At 37.8% G+C, this 26,781-nt stretch overlaps 1 protein-coding gene across 50 annotated transcripts in view; it reads right to left on the reverse strand.

Annotated features, from left to right (window-relative positions):
* The window catches only part of MGA (MAX dimerization protein MGA), a 171,370-nt gene that overhangs the window by 6,743 nt on the left and 137,846 nt on the right, over nucleotides 1–26,781 (reverse strand). For 7 of the 50 annotated variants that reach the window (XM_084972765.1, XM_084972670.1, XM_084972678.1 and 4 more), the window contains 10 exons: nucleotides 25,962–26,479; nucleotides 23,433–23,730; nucleotides 21,187–21,813; nucleotides 17,710–18,000; nucleotides 16,048–17,531; nucleotides 12,522–12,652; nucleotides 9,119–9,170; nucleotides 2,933–3,139; nucleotides 685–796; nucleotides 171–404 (listed from right to left, as the gene is read on the reverse strand). In XM_084972765.1, the coding sequence (XP_084828891.1) occupies nucleotides 171–404; nucleotides 685–796; nucleotides 2,933–3,139; nucleotides 9,119–9,170; nucleotides 12,522–12,652; nucleotides 16,048–17,531; nucleotides 17,710–18,000; nucleotides 21,187–21,813; nucleotides 23,433–23,730; nucleotides 25,962–26,479 (3,954 nt within the window). Of the gene's footprint in view, nucleotides 1–170; nucleotides 405–684; nucleotides 797–2,932; nucleotides 3,140–9,118; nucleotides 9,171–12,521; nucleotides 12,653–16,044; nucleotides 17,532–17,709; nucleotides 18,001–21,186; nucleotides 21,814–23,432; nucleotides 23,731–25,961; nucleotides 26,480–26,781 lie in introns of all 50 variants that reach the window. The other 43 variants (XM_084972746.1, XM_084972651.1, XM_084972657.1 and 40 more) reach the window with 16 other exon arrangements.

Below are 26,781 nucleotides of genomic sequence, written 5' to 3' on the forward strand. Positions count from 1 at the left end.
TGTGTAAAGCTAGAAACTGAAATCTCATGTACTTACTATCATACTTTTCATGTAACCCATCTTTAATTCCCTTAATTAAAACTAAAACTATGTCCAAGAGAAGATGTTCAATCCTCTAAACTAAACTAATGTTCATCTACATTAAAGAAAGCAAAGAATGTCCCTCCTACCTGTGGCCTGGTCTCTTTTTCTGGAAAGAATCAAAGGTTTCCCCTTCCTGCTATTTATAAACATCTGTCCGAGATCTACAGATGATGCAGAGGATCCTTCCTGCTGTTTGCTAGTTCTGGGAGACACATCAAACTCATCTGATCCCATCTTCTTTTTTCTTTTTTGTGCCTCTAGTGCTTGTTGTTTTGCATAAATATACTCTAGCTTCTTCAGGACCACTTCTTCTGTCTTACCTATAGGTTGATAGGGAATAAATCGTCACTCTCTAATTGACCCCACATAATAATGAGAAATAGAGTCAACTGAAATCCAGTTGATTTAACTATATTCCCCAAAACTATGGAAGGCAAGAGTGATTATAATCCAGAAGTTGCACCCACTCAAAAAGATAATTCTGATGTTAACTCTGGGAACCAAGCCTCAAACTAAGTAGTATCTAAAAGGTCTACTAAGGATCTTTCCTCGCTAAAGCTATATTTACACTCTTTACCAGAGATCATTCACATATCTCACCTGAAAGAGATGATACTTTCCGTATCAAAATATTCCGTTTTCGAGTCAAGAGATTTTTCTGTCCTATCAATTTGTCTGCCTGATCTGTTAGTCCTTGAATTTCGCTGAATGCCTAGAACAGAAATAGTAATATCATGTCCATCAACTTGCTTCTTCCAAAAAATGGGCAAGGCTTACACAATTTCTTTAATTTCAAAAATTTAATCTAGTATTTTAGAGACTTTTATAATGCCAATTAAAATAATGTTGAATGCTTTGGAATTTATTTTGTTTGTTAAACTGCAGGAGATTTTTCTGGCTTACACTTCTAGGGAAAGTGATTGCTTAAAAAGAGCATCATTGAGGGGTTAACAGGTATTTCCACTATTCCAAAAAGATACAAAAACACTTCACTCTGCTTAGATCTTAAAAATCAACTTTAAAATTAACTCCTAATCTAAAATCTGGTTGAAATCAGAGGGATGTGAATTGCCTTATGCTCTTCCCAACTTCTACTTACAAGCAATTTAAACAAAATTACCTTAAATATTCTACATGCAAAATTAAAACTTCTTACAAAGACCTCCTACAGCTCAACATCAAGAAAACAACCCCCCATCCCCACAAAAAAAAAAAAAAACAACAATAAAAAAGTGGGCAGAAGATCTAAATAGACATTTCTCCAAAGAAGACATACAGGTGGCCAAAAAACACAAGAAAAGATGTTCAACACCACTAATTATTAGAGAAATGCAAGTCAAAACTATTATGAGGTAATACCTTATACCAGCCAGAATGGCCACCAGAAAGTCTACAAACAATAAATGCTGGACAGGGTGTGGAGAAAATGGAACCCTCTTACACTATTGGTAGAAATGTACATTGGTGCAACCACTAGGGAAACATTATGGAGGTTCCTCAAAAAACTAAAAACACAACTACCATATGATCCAGCAATCCCATTCCTGGGCATCTATCCAGAGAAAACCATTAACTTGAAAAGATACATGTACCCCAATGTTCACTGCAGCACTATTCACAATAGTTAAGACATGGAAGTAACCTAAATGTCCATCAACAGAAGAATGGATAAAGACGTGGTACATATACAATGAAATATTACTCAGCCATAAAAAGAATGAAATAATGCCATTTGCAGCAACACGGATGGACCTAGAAACTATCATACTTAGTGAAGTTACAGTGAAAAACAAACAACATTGTCACCTATATATGGAATCTTTAAAAAAAGGATACAAATGAACTATTTACAGAACAGAAACAGACTCACAGACTTTAAAAAACTCAGGTTACCAAAGGGGTCAGGGTGGGGTGTTGGGGGATGGAAGGGATGGAATGGAGGTTTGGGACTGGCATGTGCACACTGAGGTATATGGACTGACTGGCCAAAGAGGACCTGCTGTACAGCACAGAGTACTCTACCCAGTATATGATGATAATCTACATGGGAAAAAAAATCAGAGAGAAAGGTAGGTGTATATGTATGACTGGGTCACTTTGTTGTACAGCAGAAATTATCACAGCCTTGTAAATTAACTATACTTCAATAAAACTTAAAAAAAATAAATTTCTGATAGCTTGAATACTGCAGATTTTCCTTTAAAATGACTGTCAACTGTTAAGAAGTATGTTAAAAATACCAGTTATGTTGTGCCTCACTCTGACAACTCTTCTAAGTGCTATGGCAAACACCAGTGTAAAGAGACTGTGGAGGAGTTCCCATCGTGGCGCAGTGGTTAACGAATCCGACTAGGAACCATGAGGTTGCGGGTTCGGTCCCTGCCCTTGCTCAGTGGGTTAACGATCCGGCGTTGCCGTGAGCTGTGGTGTAGGTTGCAGACACAGCTCGGATCCCACGTTGCTGTGGCTCTGGTTAGGCTGGTGGCTACAGCTCCGATTCGACCCCTAGCCTGGGAACCTCCATATGCCGTGGAAGCGGCCCTAGAAAAGGCAAAAAGACAAAAAAAAAAAAAAAAAGAGAGAGAGAGAGAGAGTCTGTGGAAAACAGAGTTTATCAGAGTTTCTAACTTTATTTCAAGGAACGATAATAACTCCGCTGGTTAAGAATCTGTCAATAAAAAGCTACTCTAACTCAACATAAGGAATTTACTGGGCACTCACTAGGCCTTATTCAGATGTTTAAAAACAAGTTCTATTTCACTATTTCTCATTCTCTTTCTCATAAGTATTTCTAGAAGATTCTTTTAGTCAAACTTTTATTTGTCTCCCATTTACACAGAACACTTACCCTGGTAAGAATGAGACTTTTGGAAACCTTGGAAGAATGAAGTAACCCCAACGTGATCTTCAATTTCTCAAAGAGATCTCTCATTTCACCACGGCGGCGGCGCTCATTGGCAGTGTGTGTCCGACGATAATAAGCAAAAGCTTCTGCTTCTTTCTGTAGTTTTTCACTCCAGTAATCAGGCTTTATCTTTAGAGGAACTGATGGAGCCTGTCCAAACAAAAGATTGCCATCTAAGTGTCCTTTCCATGTACCTGTCTTCCTTCTTCCTCTACCCGAAATGGCCCAGCTCTGTATCACTGTCTTCTGCCTGGACTATCATAACAACCTCTCGATTGTGCATCTTACTTCCAAGTCTATCCTTCCTCCAAATCTAACTTCAACAGTGTAAATTCTAATACATACTAATATAATTTTAGCTCAAACTTCAGTAGTTCTCAAATGAGGAAGAATTTGAGAGAGAGGATGTAAAAAAGCTTATGTGTTTATTCTTAAAACTTGTTTTCACGACAAAAATTACAAGAAAAAAAATCAAACAAAATCTTGATTGGTAGAAAATAAGTTGAAATTTTTTTTCTTTTTTCTTTTCGCCTTTTAGGGCCACACCCACAGCATATGGAGGTTCCCAGGCCAGGGGCCAAACCAGAGCTCCAGCTGCCAGGTCTATGCCACAGCCACAGCAACAGGGGATCCGAGTCACGTCTGTGACCTACACCACAGCTCACGGCAATGCCGGACCCTTAACCCACTGGGTGAGGCCAGGGATCAAACCTGTAACCTCATGGTTCCTAGTCAGATTAGTTTCCACTGTGCCACTATGGGAACTCCAAAAAATTTTTTTCTTAAATACTGTAAGACACTTTACAATTTGGGAAAGAATCAACTATCACTCTTCCTAAATCACAGTTTTCTCCAACCACTGCAAAGTGACAGAAGTTTCATAAAGCCACTATAACCCCACACTTCCCTGCCATTACACAGGCTGTTGCCTGCACCTATTCCTTCCTACCACCTCCATAATTTAACATTTAAAACTCAAACTTTGAGCAGGATACAAGATTAACATTCAGAAATCAGTTGCATTTCTGTATACTAACAATACAATATTAGAAAAGGAATATAAGAAAATAATACCTTTTAAAATTGTACCCCCAAAAATAAAATACCTAGGAATAAACCTGACCAAGGAGGTGAAAGACTTATATGCTGAGAACTATAAAACAATAATAAAGGAAATTAAAGAGAAGTCAAAGAAATGTAAAGACAGCTCATGCTCCTGGATTAGAAGAATATTGTTAAAACAGCCATACTACCCAAAGTAATCTACAGATTTAATGTGATCCCTATCAAATTACCCATGACATTTTTCACAGAACTAGAACAAATAATTCAAAAACTTATATGGGAGCCTAAAAGGCCCAGAATTGCCAAAGCAATCCTCAGGGGAGAAAAAAAGGCAGGAGGCGTAGCTCTCCCAGGCTTTAGACAGTATTACAATTACATAGCTACAGTAATTAAGATGGTGTAGTACTGGTACAAAAAACAGACATATGTATCAATGGAACAGAACAGAGAGAGCCCAGAAATAAACCCAGACACCTAACGTCAATTAAATCTTCAACAAAGGAGATACGAATATAAAATGGGAAAAAGTCTCTTCAGCAAGTGGTATTGGGACAACTGGATAGCTGCATGTAAATCACTAAAACTGGAACGCATTCTCACACCATGCCCAAAAATAAGCTTGCAATGGCTTAAAGACTTAAACATAAGACAAAACACCATAAAACTCCTAGAAGAGAACATAGGGAAAATGTTCTGACATAAACCGTACACATGTTTTCTTAGATTAGTCTCCCAAGGCAATAGAAATAAAAACAAACAAATAGGACCTAATCAAACTTAGAAGCTTTTGCACAGCAAAGGAAACCATAAAGAAAAAAAAAAAAAAAAAAGAAAAGACAACCTAGGAATGGGAGAAAGTAGCTACAAATGATGCAACTGACAAGGGCTTAATCTCCAAAATACACAAACAACTCATACAACCAATAACAACAACAAAAAAACTCCAATCAAAAAATGGGCAGGAGTTCCCGTCGTGGCGCAGTGGTTAACGAATCCGACTAGGAACCATGAGGTTGCGGGTTCGGTCCCTGCCCTTGCTCAGTGGGTTAACTATCCGGCGTTGCCGTGAGCTGTGGTGTAGGTTGCAGACTCGGCTCGGATCCCGAGTTGCTGTGGCTCTGGCGTAGGCTGGTGGCTACAGTTCCGATTCGACCCCTAGCCTGGGAACCTCCATATGCCGCGGGAGCGGCCCAAGGAATAGCAACAACAACAACAACAAAAAAGACAAAAGACAAAAAAAAAAAAAAAAATGGGCAAAAGATCTAATTATTTACTTCTCCAAAGACATAGAGATGACCAGGGGGCATGTGAAAAAATGCTCCATATCATTATTTATTAGAGAAACGCAAATCAGAATTACAATGAGGTACCATTTCACATTGGTCAGAATGGCCACCATTAATAAGCCTACAGACTACAAATGTTGGAGAAGGTGTGGAGAAAACAAACTGTCCTACACTGTTGGTGGGAATGGTGCAACCACTGTGAATAACAGTATGGAGGTTCCTCAAAAAAACTAAAAATATCACTACCATATGATCCAGCAATCCCATTCCCGGGCATCTATCCAGAGAAAACCATAATTCGAAAAGATACAAGGCCCCCTATGTTCACTGCAGCACTATTCACAATAGGGAAGACATGAAAACAACAATTTCCATCCACAGATGAATAGATTAAGAATATGTGTTACACACTATACACAATGGAATACTACTCAGCCATAAAAAAGAACAAAACAATGCCATCTTGGACACAACTAAAGATTCTCATACTAAGTGAAGTAAGTCAGAGAAAGACAAATACCGTATGATACCACTTAAATGTGAAAACTAAAATGGCACAAATGAACCTATCTACAAAACAGAAGCAGACTCACAGACATAGAGAACTTGTGGTTGCCAAAGGGGACGGGGACGGGGAAGGAAGTGGGATGGACTGGGAGTCTGGGGTTAGTAGACACAAACAATTATGTTTAGAATGGATGAGCAATGAAACCCTACTGTATAGCACAGGGAACTATATCCAATCTCCTGGGATAAACTCTGATGGAAAATATAAAAAATGTATGTTCATATATATATATATATGTATGTATACATATATAAAACTGAGTCACCTTGACGTACACCAGAAATTGCAAACCACTGTAAACCAAATCTACTTTAATTAAAAAAAAGATAATATGAAGTTTCTGTTGTGATCAGCAGGTTAAGAACCTGACGTAGTCTCTGTAAGGATGCCCATTTAATCCCTGGCCTAACTCAGCAGATCAAGATTACAGCATTGCTGCAAGCTGAGGTGTAGGTCGCAAATGTGGCTCAGATCTGGTGGTGTTGTGGCTGTGGTATAGAGTGACAGCTGAAGCTCAGATTCAACCCAAGCCCAGAAACTGCCATATGCTGCAGGTTTAGACATAAAAAGAAAATAAGTACATACAAAGACACACACGCACACGTGTGTGTGTGTGTGTGTGTGTGTGTTTGTGTGTACACCAAACGTTTTGCATTTTTTAGGAAAGTCTTTCCTGACCCTCAGGATGCCTTAAGCTTCCTTTCTTTTCTTCCTACTTCAAATTTTAAAGTTATTTACTATATAGAAGTAATAGATACACATAGGGTTTTATATATAAATATGCAAAAAGTCTATAATGAAGAGCCTTGCACCTGTACCTCAATCCTCAGAAACAACCACTTTTTTTTTTTTCTTTTTCTTTCTAGGGCCACACCTGCAGCATATTGAAGTTCCCAGGCTAGGGGTCTAACTGGAGCTACAGCTGCTGACCTGAGCCACAGACACAGCCACAGCGTGGGATCCAAGCCATGTCTGCAAACTACACAACAGCTCACAGTAACGCCAGATCCTTGACCCACTGAGAGAAGCCAAGGATGGAACCCACATCCTTGTGGACACTAGTCAGGTTCATTACTGCTGAGCCACAACAGGAACTCCCAGAAACAACCACTTTTTGATTCTCTTAGAGCTTTTTCTTGTTCTTATGACTATATCCTAAGTTAAAAAACAATAATATACACTTACTCTTTTCAATTTTCAGTGGAATCTATTTACTCCCTGCTATGCAGGAAAGGATTTGGCTCACCACTTTTCTTACATCTCCTAAATCAGATACATCATTCATTTTAGTTCTATTGCTCCCTCTGAAACTTGAATATAATTCTATCTCCATTTCTCATTCATCAATAGACAGTATCTTTGCAAAATGACCATATCCATACTTGTGTCCTTCCCTTAATTTCTTCTTCACAGTTTCATCTCCCAATCTGTCATTTATACTTGCACATTTTTCAAGGCTGAAATTAAATCTTCCAAACTTTATTCATGGATTATAAAAGCTTCTAAGAATCATTAACAGTGACTATCCTATTGTGACAATATATAACTCACACAAAGTGAGTAATAATTACTTTTCCTGTTTACACAGTTTCTTGGTTTTGTGTGCCCCTCCCCCATGTTTCTTTCTTTTTTCCTGACACCAATTATCATTACCATAGTAACAATGGAACCATATCATGGGATATGATAGTATCCCAAAACCTTTCTACCAAATCATTGTCTTTCTCAAGTTAAAAACTCACTGTTGGAGTTCCCGTCGTGGCCCAGTGGTTAACGAATCCGACTAGGAACCATGAAGTTGCGGGTTCAGTCCCTGCCCTTGCTCAGTGGGTTAACGATCTGGCGTTGCCGTGAGCTGTGGTATAGGTTGCAGACGCGGCTCGGATCCCGCGTTGCTGTGGCTCCGGCGTAGGCCGGTGGCTACAGCTCCGTTTCAACCCCTAGCCTGGGAACCTCCATATGCCGCAGGAGCGGCCCAAGAAATAGCAACAACAACAACAACAGCAAAAGACAAAAGACAAAAGGACAAAAAAAAACAAACAAACAAAAAAAAACAACTCACTGTACATTAGTATAGTGTGGGACAATTAAAGATACAACCAGATAGAAAGAAAATAATACCATGTTTAAATACACCAAGACACTAAAAATAATTTGCATGCAATTATAATTATGGTACAAAACAACTGATTATAAACTATTGCAAAAATTCTTACACCCGAGAAATGTTTTCGGATGAATGAAAAAGTATTTTGACATAAGCAAAACAATGACAATCAAGTAAATATGCTCTACCAAACCAGATTAAATTCAAACTAATCACTCAGTTTTTTCCAAAGGATCTGAATACCACCCTCCACCTCAACCCAATCTCATTATCTTTCTCTCTTAAATTAAGAAGACAGAATAACAGTGGAAAATGGTTAAACAACAACTGAACTCTCTTCCACTCTTAGCAAAAAAATAAAGACAAAACACCTTGCTTCACTATGGTAACATGATATCCTACACTGAATACATTAAGAAAATCAGAAGAGTTCCCATTATGGTGCAGCAGAAATGAATCCGACAAGTATCCATGAGGATGCAGGTTCAATCCCTGGTCTTGCTCAGGGGCTCTGGTGTTGCCCTAAGCTGTGATGTAGGTCACAGACTCAGGCTCGGATCCTGAGTTGCTGTGGCTGTGGCTGTGGCAAAGGCCGGCAGCTGTAGCTCTGATTCGTCCCCTAGACTGGGAACTTCCATATGCTGTGGGTTCGGCCCTAAAAATAAAAAAAAGGGGGGGGAGAAAATCAGAGAAAGTTTATAATTTCATGGCTCACTGAATGCTAGCCATCATTTAAGAGAATAATTAATTTTTTTGGTCACTAGAAAAATCATGTGTCCAGATAACAAAGAATGCTAGCCTATTTTACATCATATCATTACATTACAGGATTAGTTTTCAAATAAGCACATCAATTCTCTTAAACTCTACACATTTTAATTCCTCTAAATAATTCTGTTGACTAGGGAGTCAGTAGAGCATTAAGAAGAAAAAAAGCATTAATAGTATAATTTCATTAAAGGGGCACTGATTATATTCATTCACTGGTAAAAATGGCTCTGAAAATAGTGATAGCTAATAACAGCTAATGTTGTTTTAACCTTAAGGACAAATCTTATCAATTTCATTAAATGAGTAGTTATCATTAAATATGCTGTAAATACCTTTCGACTCCTTTCAGCAGCTTTATCATCTGCAGAGTTGTGTGTACGGCACCTAGATGAAGACAGTATTTTCCAATGTCTTATTGAATTTCAATAATCTAAGACCTATTTCACAGCTATATTAAATCAAACCATCCCAGTCAATTGTAACCAGCTTCTTTTCCCCAAGGTCCAATATGTGGTAATATGATTTATTCAACAATATTCTTTTTTCTTAAATAAAAGTGTCCAAATAGACCCTAAATCTTCAGATTACTTTTTTTATTGTGAAATATTTCAAACATATAAAACTGTACAAATTATAACCAACATCCTGTCACTCAACCTGAGAAATAATTCATTTCCAAAATATGGGCAAAACACAGTTATTCACATTTATATACCACCTTCTTCCTTCTCATAAGTAAACACTCCCAAGTTGAGTTTACCATGTATATCTTTACACTTTTACTAAGAATGTACTGCTCATAGCTAAACAAGATATGTAGCATTTTTAACATTTCTCATAGGTAGTCTTTCTTTCTTCAACTGATTTGCTTCATTCAACACATACATCTGAGATATGATGATACATCTAGTTCAATCATTCAGCTGCTATATAGCATTCCAAAGTGTGAATCTTCTAAGATTTTTTTTTTTTTTTTAGAATTTTAGCAGTTATTTAGGTTGTGTCCAAATTTTCACAATAGCAAATGCTGCAACAGACAATCCCATACATGGCCCCTTGCATGTGTTTGTTTTTTGTTTGTTTTTTAAGGCCACAGGTGTGGCACATGGAAGTTCCCCAGCTAGGGGTCATATTGGAGCTGCAGCTGCCGGCCTACAACACAGCAACACCAGATCTGAGCTGCATATTCAACCTACACTGCAATTCACAGCAACGCTGGATCTTTAAACCACCAAGCGAGGCCAGGGATCGGACCCACATTCTCACAGATACCAGTCAGGTTCGTTTCCACTGAGCCACAACAGGAACTTCTGATGCCTCGTATAGGTATGTGAGCCTTCCTAGGGTGTATACTTAGGAGTGGAACTGCTGGGTATAAAGAAATGCATGCATATCTTCAACCAGAGTCATGTCACACTCCTCTCCGAAGTGGTTTTCTTATACTCCTGCCTGTAGTATGTTTCCATTGCTCTATAACTAGACAACAATACTGTCAGAAATCTCAATTTCTGCCAATCTTAAGGGTATAAACTGGTAGTCAACGTGGTTTAATTGCATTTCCGTAGGTACTTGAGAAGCTGAACAAATGTGCATATGGTTATTTGCAGTCTACCGCTTCCTCTTCTGTGAACTGCCTGGGATATACACTTCTTTTCTACTCGATCATCTTTTTCTTACTGACTTGTAAGAATTATTTTATATCCTTGATACTAATCCTTTGCAAACACAAAGACTGAGACTGCCTTTTCACTGATAGAAATTTAAAATTTTTTAACAATCAGTTCTTTTACAGTTTGTGCTCTTTATTGGTTGGTTATTCTCAGCTATTTGTTATCCCAGTCCATTAACATGGATGGTATCTCTCAGTTTACTGAATTCTTCTTCAGTATTTTTCAGTAACATTTTATAAAAGTTTTTGCACAAATTTGTTGATAGACCCAAATACCTTTTTTTCCTGTTATTACTATAAATGGTATTTTTAATTACTTTTTTTGTCATTGCTATTGTTTAGGAACTCAATTTTAGTATGCTGAACTGATATCCTGCAATACTGCTGAACTTAAGTCTAATTAAGTTTTTAAAAGAGTTGAATTTTTTGTCTTCACCAGTCGGCAACTGAAATATCCTCCAAACGTGGAGTTCCCATTGAGGCTCAGCAGGTTACAAACCCGGCTAGTATCCATGAGGATACAGGTTTGATCTCTGGTCTCGCTCAGTGGGTGAAGGATCTGGCATTGCCATGAGCTGTGGTATAGGCTGCAGACATGACTCGGATCCCGAGTTGCTGTGGCAGTGGGGTAGGCCATCAGCTGTAAGCTCTGATTCAACCCCTACACTGGGAACTTCCATATGCCACAGGAGCAGCCCTTAAAAGCAGAAAAAAAGGAAGAAATATCCTCCAGATAGCCCTGGAGTGAAGAAAAATACCATCCTTCCTTCGACTTTCTCACTAGGTATGAAGAATTACTTTCTCGACTTATTGTTACTTTAGGTGGTTAATGAGAAAGCAGAAAAAGGAGTTCCTGCAGTGGCTCAGTGGAAATGAATTTGACTAGTATCCATGAGGATGCGGGTTAGATCCCTGGTCTTGCTCACTGGGTCAAGGATCTGGTGTTGCTGTGAGTTGTGGTGTAGGTGGCAGACACACCTCAGATCTGGCGCTGCTATGGCTGTGCCGTAGGCTGGTGGCTACAGCTCTGATTCGACCCTTAGCCTGGGAATCTCCATATGCCATGGGTGCGGCCCTAAAATATAAAATAAAGTAAAAATATCTAAAAAAAAAAAAAAAAGGTAGGAAAAGCACAATGTCTGGCATAAAATAAGAACTCTTTATCATCTTTCCCTTCTTTCTCTCAAACCTCAATTCCTAGTCAATACAAGGCTTACTAAAACAGAAAATAAAATAAAATTTTCTAAGTCATCATGCTCTCTATTTTCATCTCATCAGCTGAAGAAGTAGGAAAATTTTCCTAACTATCTCACCTGTTCAACTGCAAAGTAAACAAATTTTAGAATTTAATGCCATATTCTTAAAAGATAAAAGAACTAATCTTTATTGCATAATCCACTTGCACAAGTTATGCTAATTATCTCACATATTAGTTCATTTAATACTTTAAATGAGGGCATTTTCCTCATCTCATAAGTAAAGAATCTAAGATTCAAAGAAATCAGACTCGCCCCAAGTTAAAGTTACAAACTAGCAAAACTAACATCTTAATACCATTATGTCAGGCTCCAAAAGTTTATGTTATTTACATTTATATACTGTCTCCTAAAGCAATAACAAGGCAAGTTAATTACCTCTGAATTCCAGCTCCTCCCCTCATCTACTAATAAGAAAAAAGTTAGAGAAATAAAGGAACCATGTCAGTCCTGGAACTCCTGAATAGATTTTCTTTTTTTTTTGTCTTTTTACCTTTTCTAGGGCTGCTCCTGCGGCATATGGAGGTTCCCAAGCTAGGGGTCTAATCGGAGCTATAGCCCCCAGCCTACGCCACAGCCACAGCAACGGCGGGATCCAAGCCACATCTGCAACCTACACCACAGCTCATGGTAACACCAGATCCTTAACCCACTTAGCAAGGCCAGGGATTGAACCCGCAACCTCATGGTTCCTAGTCGGATTCATTAACCACTGCGCCATGACAGGAACTCCTGAACAGACTATTTAGTTTTGCTTATTGTCATAAAACAACAGCAAAAAACTAAAACCTAAAGAGAAGTAAAACTTACGACTGTTTGAAAGTCTGTGTGTGGGCAGCTGTGGTCTTCATGTGGGCAACATTAATTTCCTCAGGGAGCTCTTCCACAGTCTCAATGTCCACCTGCTCTTCATCATCCTCAATGTATTCTACACAGTTATTCTGAAATACAGCATTCCAACAGTAAATACAGTATTGGGAAACAAGCACATTTATAAACTTTTCAACCGAATACTCCCCTTATGAAACCAACCAGGGTCAAATGCTGATCTTAAACCATGAGTACTGATAATTCTAAACTTATTAATCATAGGAAGGAATTTAGTCATAAAGACAACATATGGTTAGAGCTAATAACCAAGAACTACATTATAAATCACAGACATATAAACAAACATCATTAGACTGAAGAGACAAAGTCCCCAAAGAGCTGTATTGATGCTTCACTATTATTTCTAGCAGACAAAATTCAGGTACAGATATATTAAAAATTTGTAAATCTTAAGATTAAATAGCAGTAAAATAAGATCTGGTGAAGAAAGTAGAAAGAAGAAAAATTCAGGCTCAACTTTGAGTGCTTTATGCCTAACCCCATGTTCAACGCCTGCAAAAACATTTTCAAGGCAGATACGGAAACAGAATACAGCCCAGACAGTCTTAGAAGTCTCAACTCCACACAGAATGAGAGCTTTTGAAGAAGTTAGATACCAAGAGAAGCCCAGACTCACCGTACTTGCTAATTACACCAAAAATTTAATCAATCAGTCAGTAAGCATTTACTGAGACCCTATCACAGAAACTCACTGTATATTTATTATATAACAGTGGTATATGTTTATGGGATATGCAGATAGTTTTAAGTCCAGCTTTAAAAGTAGTGTTTACTACGCCAGAAACTAAACAAATCATCTTATAATTTTACTACACCAGGGAGGCATCCCAATTGCTTTATTAATTCTATGTTTAAAATTTTTTTTTTTCTCTTTTGGCCATCCTGCAGCATACTGAGTTCCCAGGCCAGGGATCAGATATAAGCTGTACTTGCAACCTAAGCCGCAGCTGTGGCAATGGTGGATCCTTAACCCATTTTGCCTGGCAAGGGATCAAAACTGCATCCGAGTGCTCCCAAGACACCACCGATCCCACTGCTCCACAGGAGTTAAACTTTTTATAAGGCTAACAGATATAAATGATACAAGCCATCATTTATGTTCCCCTATTTAAGCATCATCTAAACAATGTATATTAAATATAAATAATGTATATTAAAATTAACTTTAGTAAGATAACAGAGCCCCAACAGAATCTAAAGAGTTTGAACAATAACGTAGGTAGAAGCTTTACTATACTAAAGAATGTGTACTACATGGCTTTAATTGAGGCTTTGTAAATAATATCCAATAAACTTAATTAGGGAAGATTTAAATCAAAGAGGCTATTCTTTATACTTTAACAAAAAAGTATCAAAATCATAAAAAAGAGGCTACTCAGAACTTTCCTCACACTATTCTAATATTACTAATCACAGGCATAAAGATATCACAGGTGTCAGACATGTACACAAATTCAAGGCAGATTTCAGATTTGAGAAATTGTTTAATATAACACCCTTTTTTGGGGGCGGGGGGGCAGACTTGTGGCATATGAAAATTCCCAGGCTAGGGGTCTAATCAGAGCTGCAGCTGTAGGCCTACACCAGAACCACAGCAGAGCCAGATCTGAGCTGCGTTTGCCACCTACACCACAGCTCATGGCAATGCCGTATCCTTAATCCACCGATCAAAGCCAGGGATCAAACCTGCATCCTCATGGATACTATTAGGGTTTGTAACCTGCTGAGCCACAGCAGAAACTCCAACACCCTTATTTCAAAAAGGGCAGTGTACCTGTCAGATTCACTATTACGAAACTAAAGCAATGCCACCTTGTATGACTAAGCCATTCTAAAGGTTCCATTAAGTCAGTTCTACTGACAGCAATAGTTTTCACTGGTTTTAAAACTGGACTGATTTTGACTTGTGGTTGGCAAGGGGAAGGGGAGGGTATAGACTGGGAGTCTAGGGGTAGCAGATACACAATATTATATATAAAACAAACCAGCAGGGTCCTACTGTATAGCACAAGGAACTATAATCAGTATCCTGAAATAAACCATAATGGAAAAGAAAAAGTTTCAAGTAAAAATAAAACAAAGTTGGTCTGCTGCTTACCTAGGCTAACTTATAATGAAAGACTCTGCAAGAAGTACAAGATCTGTAATCTCACTCCTAAACTACCTACAGATATAAGTCCTCAAAAAGGATGAGACCATAGAATGTGAGGCAAATGCATACAGAATCATCCAGTTGTACAGCTAGATCCTCATTTTACAAATGAGACAGTCAAAGTTAAAAATAACCAACATAAGAACATGAGAATATTTAAAAATTTTAGAGTTTTAAAATACCAATCTTTTTGATATATTTTATCTGCATAAGGCATTTAGGCACTAACAGAAAAGGAATAGGTAACACAGAGAATGAATGAATCTCAGGAAGTGAGATTCTAAAACAGCCATGCATGACAATCATTGCAGAGAGCCTTATTATGATTTGCTCCTGAAGAGAGGAATATAATTCAGATTTCAGAGCACCCCACAGGCAGCTGGCTATAACCTCTTTATGTTTTACATCAGACCCTATGTCAGGGGGCAGCAAGCCACAGCCTGCCATCTGTTTATCTAAGTAAAGTTTTATTTGAACATGGCCACATTAATTTATTTACTAACTGTTCATGGCTGCTTCCTCTCTACAACAGCAAGTGAGTAGGTGCAACAGCAAGCCATCTAGCCCACAAAGTCTTAAATATTTACAATCTGGCCCTCTACAAAAGAGTTGTCCTGCCCTATATCATACTTGACTCTGAGTTACTTAGAGACAACAAACGCAACCCTAAATAAAAGTCTACAAAAATGGCTTCAGAAAAATAAAAAATTAAACTCTAAAGGTCGAATTACAAAGGAAGATGACCACAGTTCAGAAAGTAAATTCTAGAAACTAATTAGTTAATTTTAGGAGAAAGCAACTTTAGGCAGGATTATATTGAAATATTAAATGTTATTTTTCATTTCTCTCCTCTCCAGAAAGAAATATATCTCTATAAATGCAAACAGATAAATTATCTTCCAGTTATAAGGTCACCCATTCCTTCTTATACATCTGCCAGAAAAGCTACAATCCCTTTATATAAAAAATGTCAAAGGAACTGAAATCGAATAGTAGTGGTTTCAGGACTTTTTTTTTTTTTTTAATCAAATTTGATAGGGACTCTCAAGCATCTATCCCCTAGAGTCCTAAGCCAGCCTTCCTGTAATATCAGACAAGTTTCCATGAACAATATAAGCTCAATAAATGTTACCGGACTGACACAGCCTAAACACTAAAAGTCATTTAATCATGATCTAAACCCAGGTGTTCAATTGAATGTATCCCGTCTTAGTGATTTTATGGAAAAACCAGTCTCTAATAAATCATTTAAATCCTTGAGGTTTTCAATCACAACAAAAATGGGCTCACCACCTTTTCTACATCATCAACCTCCTCACTCTGGTAGTCAGAAACAACATCCACAATCTCATCAATAGAATCATCGGTTTTCTCATTCTCATCTTCCTCATCATCCTCTTCCAAATCCAAAACAGGGAAGTCAGCACTGCTTCTCCCACCCTTCTTCTCTTGCTTTGGTTTTATCCGTTCCCCTGAGAGCAGTAAGTGACCTTGAAAACGTCCTTCCCCTCTGCTCCCTTTAGAGGCTCTCCTAGGAACAATGGAGAAAGCTGCAGGACTAGAAATCCTACTCCAAGAATCACATTCAGATTTTAAAACTCTGGCATTCTCAGTAGTTTCACTTTTTCCAAGTAAATCAGAGATGCCTTGTTCTTGTTGAAACACATCTGAACTTTCCTGACAAGTCTTTGTTTCTTTAATTAACCGCTCATTGGTCTCTTTCTTGTATTCTTGTGAAGTTCTAACACACTTCTGGGTCAAAGGGACCTTCAGATGTTTTTTCCACCTCTCCCTAATGGTTTCCTTCTCTAGAGAATCTCCACATCCCTTCTCCTTGGCCTCTGGCTGTTGATTAGACTGCTGTTCAACAACTTTGCTCCCTGATAATTCAAGCTTACTTTCTTCTTTAGAGATGACTGGAAATTCATCTGATTTTTCCTCTGGATGGTCTAAGGCTTTCTGCTGTTCCACTTTCACATCACCAAGTTTTTTAAGCTGCACATTACTTACACTTTGGACTGTTATATTACCAGCTCTTTCAGAAATGGTGTTAACTTCTAGAACAGTCAGTTTTTCTTTGGAACTGTTATGATTCCTAATCCCATACTCTTCATTAACATCTTTATAATCATGCTCAGAAGGCTTAACAGTTGCAGGACCTTCTTCTGCAAGGGATTCTTCATCTAAAGGACCACCCCCATCTTCCAAGGAATCAGTCAGGTTTTCTTCTGAGACACTAGCTCCTGAATTTTGCTTTATCATATTAGCCTCAGAGCCTACTGCTTCTCTTCCTGACTGTAGGGCCTTCTTAGTTTCCTGCTCTCTTTTTAAAAAGCTGGTTTCATCTTTCTGGTCTGCATTCTGAGATTCTCTTTTCATCTGAAGTGAAGCAACATGCTGAAGAATGGAGCTGGGAACAGGCTTTTGTCCTGGGAGCTGCAACAAGGCAAAACTACCAGACTGTAGAGGAATAAGACTGGCTGTACCAACAGGCTGCCCTCCTGAGCTATAGGTTATTTTGGTTTCAGAGCTTGTTTTACTTGCAAAGCTTTGTGGCTCAGGAGGGGAAATCCTCAGAGTCAATGTTCCAGACTGAGATACAAAACTAGGTCCAGAAGAAAGTAATGATGGTGCCTGAGTGATAACATTCATTGTGGGAGAAGACCCAACAGCCTGAATTACAGGATTCATAACAGGGAAAGTAGAGGACGAAGTGGAAGATGGTGGAGTCTCTGAAGGTTTGGAAGGAGTAGGTAACCGGATTCCCATCACAGACCCTGGTAAGAGAAAGAACACTTTAAAATACCATTGTCCACATCAAGACTTCCAAAGTATGCATTTATTTTCTAACAGGTGACTCCAAGAGACTAAGAACACCAATCCTGGTGTGTTAACATACCATATGACCAAATTATTTAAGAAAAGAACTTAACGGAAAGATCTCTAATTTTATACCTGGGTTCCGAAACATGACAGGCTGTAAGTTGGGCTGGGAATTAGAGCCTCGAAGCTGATGCAAAGGGAGGAGCTGGACAATCTGCCCATTAGGATGCCTGAACAGGTTCATTCCACTTGGGCTCCTAACAGGCTGCAAGACCATCCGATGTCCCTGGACTTGTGTGTTTGGGACAGGTCTAAGAGTAGGAGAACCCTGCTGCACTGGAATCAACAACAGTCGAGGTCCAGTACGTTTCACTGCGTTAGGAGAGACCTGTGGAGTAGCCACTGGAATCTGAGGGGCATTTTCTGAAAAACAGGAAATGGAAGCATAGTATCAGAATTTCCCTTTAAATACTTAGGAAAAAATAATTATGACACAGGATCTAACATGCTACAAATAACTTCTAATCTGCAGAATTGGTAAAATCCTGTACTTCCACAATACACTACTTACTAGTCTTATGGCTGAAAACAATTTACCTTAATACTAAGTGTTAACCAGACATTGCAGGGCCTTAAAACCGGTAAAAAAGAAAGTATCAACTGTCAAGAGGTGCATTTATGCATCTGCCTAATGAAAAACATGGGTAGGCCTCTAAATCTGGATTCTCATTAAAGTGCATGATAAAACTGTCTCGCTCAATCTAAAAATTCTGACTGTTAACACTTAATAGATTTATGATTTAGTTTCAAAGGTCATACTCAAGTAAAATAAAGTCAAGGACTGAAAATCACAAGGCACAAAAAACTTCTTGGCTTTTAAAATTCAATGACAAATAAGCACAGCATAAAGATGTGTGGACATTATTTTTCAGAAGGAAAAAAATACATACTCCCCAAAAATGGAATGAAATTAAGAGACATCAAAGAAGCTGGGAAATAAAGCCTTGTTAGGAAGAAGCAAAAGATAGTTCTAAAACAAACAGAAAAAGCAGAAACTTAATACAGAAGATATGAATTAAAAGAGATTTCAAGACATTACTAGTACCTAAAGATGCACTTTAATGTTTGGAAGAGATATTCAGAAATACTAAAGACAAGGGAAAAAATAATACGAATAATCTACAGATCGGTTTTTGGCCAGAGGAACAAAAAGGTAGGAATAATAAGAGTAAAAGGATAAACAAAAGTGGTCTCATTACCCTTCAAATTAGTGAACTTCTTTAACATTATTATTAAATAAAAATTTTTATTAATTTGTCATTAAATAGAAAAATCAACAAGCCAAATAATAAAACAAAGATTTTAGCTTAATGTGTGATATTTTTTCAGACAGGCACTCTATCCAAAAAACATCAAATTTCTAAAAGAAGGTGATGCTCCTAACATTTACATGACAAATTATATATAGAAAATCCAGGACTTTTGAAAATGAAATAAAACATGAAGACCAAACTGTTCATGAAAAAATGTGTGCAACTTAAACAAAAACCATTCATCTATCTTATGTGAATTAAGAAACAAGCATTCTTAATTTTCTGAACATTTCTGTTCAAATTAAGTTTTAGAGAATGACTCAAAACCAAATTACTCTGAAAGCAGCTTTTAATACACACACTAAATACATGATTGTTTACCGAAATGAGGGGAAGAAGGGAAAGACAAAAAGAAGGAAAATCAAATGAAAAGGTCACAGATGTCTAAATGCCTGAGTTGGGATCTGCTTTATGAACCCATAACAAAACCACACACCCTTCCTTAGAAGTTGCAGTTATTTCAGTCAAATCCATTTATAAAAGAGTGGCTAAGAAAATTAACATCAGCCTTTCCTCAAGTAGCATTACAGAAGATATACTTTTAGGTGGTATATTGATATAACACCATATCATATTGTCAGATTTTTAATCTTTTGATTAAATTCAGATGAAATTACCAGTCTTTAATATTATGTCTTTAATGATATACCAGCATTTTCTAGCTTTCTTTATTAACAGAGAGAGCAAGCCACATGCTAAGAACATACAGTAGCTAGTTAGTTAGAATTTAATACTTTTTATTATTATTGTTTCCAGTGTATTTGAGACTAACCTTTATTTTGGCAAGTAATATTGGTTTCCAATTACACTAATATCGCTCCTTTAAAAAATATATTTAAATAAACAAATGACTTGATTTAAATAAAAATATTAAGTTCAATGATACTACAAATGGGAACCAGAGCAAAATACCTGAAAGTATGTTCTAAGTGACTAAAATCTGAGCGACAATGAACTACAAAAGCTAAACTACTTCAAAGTTTCATGATAGGATTAAAAATATAAAAAAGGCTGGAATCCATGGTTTAAAAAGCATGACCAGTTAAAATATGACTAGATATAAAACTTGAGATTTCACAGGAAATCAAAACAGTCTTTTCAACAGCAGTCTTATTTCTGAAATTACATATTAGCCATTTCTTGGTATGTTTGTTTATGCGAAGAAGCAAAAGACAACAAATTTAAATATTGTGATCTTCTTTTCCTTTCAATAGCACTTCAGTTTATGAATCACTTCTTTTTAAAAATATTGACAGGAATTTGGACCATGCCCCTAAAGATCGAAATATTAGCAGAAAAAAATATAACCAAGACAGAACTGATGTTGGCTATTTTATCCCCCTTAAATCCTGCAAAGTCTTTCACACTCTTTTCCGTACTCTTTTCTAATTCCTCTTTGAGTACACTTAGAAAACTTACTTTACCAGGTTGAATCAGGACATAAAAATTACCTAAGTGTAAGATATTCCTTTCAAATTCACTTTATCTAAGTCAACACGGGAAAAAATTTAAGTAAAAAGTTGACAAATACAAAATACCAGAGTCCTAAACAAGATACATGCCTTATTTCTATTTCAATCAGTTCACGTATAATAACAGGAGGATAATGTCAGCAGTACATAAGATTTGGACTGATTCATAAATGATTTTTACTAGGCAAGAGGACCTAGAATTTTAATCGTCAGCAAGGAGAGAAAAAAGGCTCCGTTTGGCTGCAGCATAAGCTTTTAACTATAAAGCAGCAGCAGGCCTCTTCCACCCCCAAAACATAGAGCACCTACATCTGGTTCCCTCCTCAGAGATGTGCACTCCTAGCTCTCAGCACACAACAGGCTGTGCTTCCTCCTGGGCCCACGTTATTGGCTGCTCAACGGCTCAGGGTACCACTCCCAGATGCAGTATTCCAGTGTCCTTCAGCCAGTTACCATTCTAAAGTTTTGAGTATTTTTAATCTCCTAAAGGAAATCTCTTGCCCCACTAAACCATCTGCCAAGTTACAGTATTTATTGGTGCTCTGGTTACAAAACTGCATGAATTTCAGTGGCTGTCCAAACCTTATATTGAACATGAACTCTAGTGTTTATCTTTAGGGTTCAGTTTTGCAGAACGCAAAGGTTTTTAGGAATATATGTATCATGTTATAGCAGGAACATCTGACATATCTATAATCCTATCACAACCATGAAGTTCTATAAATAGCTGTGCAGGAAACCAGCTAGTAACATGTGGGCCTTACCTGGCCTCTGGCTCACTGGTGGACTCCCATCAATTCCAGAGAGTATAATGGGAACAGAGCTCAGAGATGAAGTTGGTGTGGTCACCATGGAAGAAGATGCAGCTGTGGTCACCACGACTATGGAGGTGGAGGCAGTGGAAGCAACAGGAAGAGTTATGGTTGGAGGAGATGCTACCAAAGACTTAGGAAAAGCAACTGAAGCCACAGGGGTAGTTATCCCAGTCGTTTTGATAAGGTTCACAGTGGCTGTAGACTGGGTAGGTGTTACAAGGGTGCTGGTATTAGTTTCAGAGACCTCAACAACCCCTGTAGTGGTGGCACCAGAAGAGTAAGTAGTTTCTTTAGTTCCCACGTCAGAAATAGCAGTCATAGGTGTCACAGTAGTAACATTCTCTAAAAACACTTGAGGGGTGGTAGTAGTGACAGCAGCAGTCACAGGGCTGCACACCTGAACTGGCTCAGAAGAAACCACAGGTGTGACGACCATTACTGGAGAAGGTCTGATACTGAACTTCTGTGGCCCTGTTAGGGGTTGGGGTGTGCTAACTCCAGGTATCTTCTGCTGCAGGGCTCCAACTTTACTCATCACAAACTGTGTGAACACACCACCAGGAGAGGGTCGAGCCGCTGCAAATAAAAATTTGCAGGTCAAAAATCTTCAGTTCTTATATTTCATCCCTGTAGTGATTGTGTTTATCAACATTTATTGTGCACCACTGGGTCAATTTCTTACAGGTATGACCTACCTGCATTACACATGCCAATTCCCACCCACAGAAATCAGATATATCCCTCCACCCAAACCAAACCTTCAAAATTCTAACAACAAAGGGATTAAAATTGGGTGTTCCAGAGTTCCCACTGCGGCTCAGCAGTAACAAATCCAACTAGAATCCATGAGGATGCAGGTCTGATTCCCTGGCCTCGCTCAGTAGGTTAAGGATCCAGCACTGCTGTGAACTGTGGTGTAGGTCACAGATGCAGCTCGGATGTGGTGCTTCTGTGGCTGTGACATAAACTGGCAGCTGCAGCTCCAATTCAGCCCCTAGCCTGGGAACATCCACATGTCGCATATGCAGCTTTAAAAAGCAAAAAATAAAATAAAATAAAATAAATAAAATAAATAAATAAATTAAAAATTAAAAAACTGGATGTTCCTTCTGAAATTCTTTTGGTTATGCAATATAGCCAAATATCCAGGACAAAAAAAAGAATACAGCAGCACACAACTTCATCATCTAAAATAGACGAAGAAAGTAAGAAAGAAATTGATTCCTAATTCTATTTTAAAACTTGTTTTCTCCACTTCCTCCTGTCCCAGCACCTCCACCTCTTTATTGCTGTCCTTTTACAAGACAGTAAAATTTTGCATTCCTAAAATGTATAAAGACATTTTTCAAAAGAGAGCAGGATAAGACTATCTTTTCTTTTTAAATCACTGATTAAAAGTACTTTTTAAAAAAGAGGTAAAACAGGTTCATTTTAAGGCATACAATGCCTCTCTTCCATCTTCACAAAACTCCAGCATTCAGCCAGAGATTTCAATTTCCTATTAGAGGAATAAAAACAGAGCAAATGATATTTTTACTTAACATTCCTAAATAGATCTGAAACAACAAAAAGAGGAATCCAATAAACCAATTGTACATATTCTTAATGCTAAAACACAAATGATTTCAAGAAAGTAATTTGTTACAGACTCTAGCATTGGAATGTTAATAAACAAAAGAGGTTTTTACTCACAGAACAGAAATGAATAGAATAAAGCAATGTTTACAAAATTATGTTTTGCAAGAGCCTTCTACTTCAAGCCTATACTAATTCAACCCACTTAAGATTTTGCTAGCTCACTGGTTTCAAAGTTCAAAGAATATACACATAATTGGTATCAAAAACACCAGTTCTCAGAGGAAAAATATTAAATCAGGGAAAGTACTTAAGAATATGCCTTCCCTTTTTAAAAGCAAAATTAAAAACCTAAGTCTCTTCTACGTTAATAAAATGGTCAAAAGTTTGGGAAATAACTAGACTTTAATGAAACTACCTAGAATCGATTCATCTAGTATTGTAAGTCAGGTCATCAGAAGAGTTACTCAAAAATTTAAAAATTCAGGCAAGACAGACATCAAGAATAAGAGTAACGCCCAATTCCGTATTTCTCTAATTTTTACAACCCCCATATCTACATCCACTGGCCCAGCCCCAAATCACAGCCCTTTCCAAAACACATATACAGTTTAACTTACCAATTGGTCTTTTTGCTGGGACAAATGCCTTCAGATTCTTCCCAGGGCGATTTGTTGTAGTGCCAGAGGAGGATGTCGCTTTGGAATTGGATGTTGAAGGCAACAGGGTACGTGGTTTCCTGGATGCAGCCACCTTGGCATTGGATGCTACCTTGGAGATGACAGTACTGAGGGTTGAGAGGTCCAGGACTGAGGGTCGCAACCTGCCTGTGATATAAGCAGCTAGCCTATTGGCTGGATGCAATGCCCCCATCTGTCCCAATAGCAACTTAGCCTGCGGGTAACTCTTACCATTAACCTGAAACAAGTGGCAAAGAGAAATTCTGTAAAGATAAAATTCTCTTGCTAACTCATCTCCCTTGACAAGGGTTTCATTTTTACAAGGTTTTAAAAGTCTCTTTTTCAGATTTAAAGGGAAAAAGAAAAGGACTTTTTCCATTTAGTATAATCTGAGTATTCAGGAGATGAAAAAAAATGTTGTCATCTGATATTCTGAACTAATCTTATCTCCTTCATTTTGGTAGTTTGGAAACAGAGAATCTTAGAAATTCATCATACCTGCATCCTCGATATGTGGAAGACACTATCAACTCTAAGGAATCACCCAATTGTTTCACTTGTCAATAAGCAATTCTGGTAAAGTTATTAACAATCATTAGCCAAAAATGAGTTACTGTGTTCCACAGAATCTCTGTTAACAAGACCAGAGGCATAATGAACCCTTCTCAAGAGGGCCCTCTCAAGCATCCTTCATATTTAAAAAATATATGATGAGTCTACTTTAAGTTATGAGAAAGCCACTGTACAAACACCTAAGCCAAAAAGTCACCTCAGTTTTCAGTTGTCAAAAACTCAACTTTAAAGACAACTGTCTTCATCTTTTGGGCAAAACTTGGGCTCAAGATAAATGCTAACTGAAACTCACTGTAATTTTTAAAATAATCACTTGTCAGAAGAAAGTGAATCAATGAGTGAGGAAGATATTATTCTCTACTGCCGGAGTTGACAGACTGGCCATCTTGAGCAGAAAAGTTGTGAAAACAAAAACCTTCCAAGTTTCTTACCCAAGTTCTTTATGTCATACTGCTAAGTGGCTAGAGAAGATACCCTTTCCCTCCCTTCTTTCCATCATTTAAAGGAGTGAGGATTGAGGAAGAAGAGTGAGGTGGAGAAAATCCCACTCTCTAAATTAACAGGGACTGGGGAGGATAGCTACAAGGTACTCTCTCTTCTAAAACACAAAACAAAATTACTCTTTGCTACTTAAGTAAAATTGTTATCATTTCCAGACAGATCAGGACTATCTTTGCCCCAAGTCTGATATGCAAAGAATGTGATCTTTCCATACTAAAATAAACTTTATAGTTTTCCAGGCTCTATGGTGTCTAGATAAAACACCCCATCTGCTCTTTTGGGAACTGTTCTACGACAACTCAGCAGCTTCCCCAAAGCATACCTTACAGTGGCCTGACTGCTTATACAGGTTCGTATTTTATGGTGGCTTTCTAAGTCCTAGACAGGAGAGGAGTACATAAAATTTCTATGACTGTATTTGAAGGGGGTCTAGTCTCACTAGAAATGACTTCATATTAAGTCTCCATTCTCAAAGTATCAATCAATAAGTGGAACAAGAAGAAAACATTATCATCATTAAAAATTTAAGAAATACCAACAGAAGCAGTTACACAGCAACTGCAATTAAAACTTTTAAATTAAATAGATCAGTCATATTAATGGAATGGTCCTTAGCCCAGAGAAGCAGTCAAGCTGGTAAACTCAGCCTTGGCAATGTTAGACACTACCGCCATATCTGGTACTCCAATGTAAAACTGCATTTAATGTCACTGAGCAAAAGGAGAAAACTTTTTTGACTATGACAACATTTTACTCCAGAACTTTTATTTTCAAGAGCTTTTCTAGATGCCAATGAGGTATTTCACTAATATACCTGCCTGAATTACTGAACAGCAAGGATATAGCTATGTGTCCTACAACAATGATTATACTGGCAAAAACTCCATGAATCAAAGAAAAAATAATACATAACCTGTGGCTCAATTTTTTAAAAATTCATGTATGTGAATAATACCTTACTAATTAAAAATTTCTCCCAAGCTTCTAAGCATACACTGTCTATTTTAAAAATCAACCTTACCTCATTTTATTTTGAAACCTGCCTGCTAATAATAATTCCAAGAACTAAACTGAATCCTTTACTATCCTTGCTAGGTTGTCAAAATATCACTACAGCCCAGATAATACAGTTTAAGAGGAGCAATCGTCTGGGAAGACCACAAAGAAAACTATAAGCTAATAGAGGGCTCTATCTTTCTGTTTGTAAATTTGCCAAAAATTGACCCTAGGTATGCATCTAACCCAGGCCTATTACGAAAAAGAGATAATGATTTTGTCACCCAGTTCCCAGGAAATGTGAAGATAAATACTATAAAGCCCACAAAGGGCTCTGAAAAATCAAGATGTTACCTAGGTATAAATAGGTGCTACATCCAGATTAAAGATAATTCTCACCTGGATAAGCCCAGATGTGCTTGAACTGGGTTTACGTTTATAGGCCACAAGCTTCCCTGCAGGAGAAAGCCCTGCATAAAAGGGCAGACCTTTGCCTCCATGTAATCTCTCCCTCACTGAATCCAGGGCATCTGTCTGTACAGGAGAGATATCATCCATTTTCCCAGGGGATAATGGACCGTCAGGAGTCTCTGATCCAGATTTCTCAGCCATATCATCTTGGTCTTGACATGATGGCATAGAGATTTTCACACGAGAAGAATAAACGGGAGGATTCTTTTCACCCCGGCTCTTTCGTTGAGAAGCCAACTCAATGATGAAGCTGCCCACCTTAAGTGACTGCGGCATGTTGCTATTGATGTGCTGGGACAAGATGCTCAAAATCTTGTTCCGATCCTCCTCCCAGTTGCAGTCTGAGATGATTTCTATCAGTTTGGTGGGACCACCAGGTGACCTCTGATGCACATAGGAGGTAGAAGAGGATTCCCCTTCATTGCAGGAAGACTTCTGGTTCTTTTCTGATAAGGAATTGAAAGATATTTCCACATCATAGCATTCTGTACTGAACTTGGAAAATTTTTTTAATTTTTCTTGAGTTATCAGTAGTAGCCCATTCCCATGTACTTTCAGCAATAATTTTAACTCACAATTTGGAAGTTTTCCACAAAATAGAAAGGTTCCAGAGAATCAGACTATAACAGTCTTCACTATTCTGTTCACTGAGCTCTCTTAATGAAAGCAAGTCCCACTTAAAACTGCTTTTTTAAAAAGCCATAACTATTTACATAAGGAAGCATTACCTCACAAGCAAAGCATATAA

The sequence above is a fragment of the Sus scrofa genome, chromosome 1 (genome assembly GCF_054392235.1).
Source record: "Sus scrofa isolate SSC_HxYL_T2T_F1_AM1 chromosome 1, Sscrofa_HxYL_maternal_Yorkshire_Landrace_v2.0, whole genome shotgun sequence".
NCBI classification, from domain to species: Eukaryota; Metazoa; Chordata; class Mammalia; order Artiodactyla; family Suidae; genus Sus; species Sus scrofa.